Source organism: Pygoscelis adeliae, unplaced genomic scaffold (assembly GCF_000699105.1).
Source record: "Pygoscelis adeliae isolate BGI_AS28 unplaced genomic scaffold, ASM69910v1 Scaffold273, whole genome shotgun sequence".
NCBI lineage: Eukaryota > Metazoa > Chordata > Aves > Sphenisciformes > Spheniscidae > Pygoscelis > Pygoscelis adeliae.
In genome coordinates, this window is record NW_008824416.1 from 352,169 (window position 1) to 353,698 (window position 1,530).

At 54.4% G+C, this 1,530-nt stretch overlaps 1 protein-coding gene across 1 annotated transcript in view; it reads right to left on the reverse strand.

The window, feature by feature from the left end:
- Positions 1-1,530, reverse strand: part of EMX1 (empty spiracles homeobox 1) — a 17,350-nt gene that overhangs the window by 4,509 nt on the left and 11,311 nt on the right. The window contains exon 3 of the mRNA XM_009320893.1: positions 51-75. Within this exon, the coding sequence (XP_009319168.1) occupies positions 51-75 (25 nt within the window). The remainder of the gene's footprint in view (positions 1-50; positions 76-1,530) is intronic.

Below are 1,530 nucleotides of genomic sequence, written 5' to 3' on the forward strand. Positions count from 1 at the left end.
TGGGGCTGCGGGAAGGATGGGAGCCGGCCCCGGCCCCGTGAACGCCGCACTCGCTCCCTGCCCGCAGGTGATGAATTACCCCGCGCCGAGCGGCTGCAGCAGCTTCCCAAAAAACGTGGAAATACCGTACCACAAAATACACTGCAGTGCATTAAAAAAAAAAAAAAAATTAAAAAAAAAAATCTATCTTGCCTCTTTCCATTTTTAAATCTCCACCCGGATTTAGGGACGGATGCCTCTGCTTTTTCCCCCAGTGAATTGCGTTATTGCACGTAGGCTCGGGGCAAAGACGCAAAATCCGAGGGAGTCGCTGAGCTCTCCCTCGGGCATCCTGCAGCTGCCCTTTCCGCCCGGGCAAGTTGCTGTTTGTTCTTTGACCTTTGGGTTTTGTTTTCGGGGTTTTTTTGTTTTTTTTTTTTCCCTTTAACATCATTTTCAGCCCGGAGAGGGGACGGAAGCAGCAAGGAAAGGACCCGTGCTGGGGTGCCAGCTACTGCCGTGCCCTGCGAGCCGCGGGGCTGGGGGGGTCGGGAGAGCATCGGCATCAGGGTACAAACGGCCTCTGGATTTTGTGGGCTCGGTCCATCCTCCCCGATCTACGCACCTGCGGTTTCCCGCCGTCCCCGTGACAGTGACATTTTCCTCCCGGTAACGTCCCTCTTGCAGAGATGTATTTGGAGGTTTTGCTTGGCAGAGCCTCGGCAAGGATGAGCCAGGCGGGTACCGGGAACACCCACGGCTCCAGCTTTATTTTCCAATTGACTTAAAGGATAAAAATTAAATTAATTCAGAATATAGGCCAAACTACCTAGCCAGAATTTGGAGAAAACTTTCTCCATCGACTCAGTTACTGAATATGATGGGAAATAGCGTACCTTCGCCCGGAATATTTGGGAATAGCTGCTCGCCAGGACACTGGGTTTGGACACGCACAGAGATGCTCAGCCCCGACTCCCCTGTTTTCCCCCAGCACCGTACGCTTCTCCGTTTCCTTTCACCCCTACGGTCCTCCTGGGTCCCGTCAGTTCTAAACGCCTGTGAAATGTCTTCTCGAAAAATCAGAAAGTTGCAGCTGAAACAAATGCCCGTCGGCAGGCACCCATCTTTGCACCAGGATACTGACTGTCGGGCACCGCGGTGCTTGTGTACAGCACCAAAGCAGCCCAACTGAAGGGCGTTTTTGCAGCTCTCCCAGGGAAGGGCATCACGCTGCTGCTCCTTTTTTAACTGGATTTTTAAAACCATATATTGCTCTCAGGAAAAGCACCCCAAGCAAGCAAGAAATAACACCAGAAAACCACTCCGGAGAGCGGCACGACGCGAGACCTGCATTCCCAGCCTCCAGCCCTGCCGGGGACGACCGTAAGGACCAAACGCTGCGGCAAAAAAAAACCCCAACCCCGAGCCCGCGTGAATCCACACGGTTCGGCAACGGTTTCCGCGCGGGATTCCTGGGCAAACCCAGCTGGGATTTTGCAAAGCGCAGCCCCAGCCCTGCACGGGGTCGGAGCCGTCTCCGCCGCCCGATGC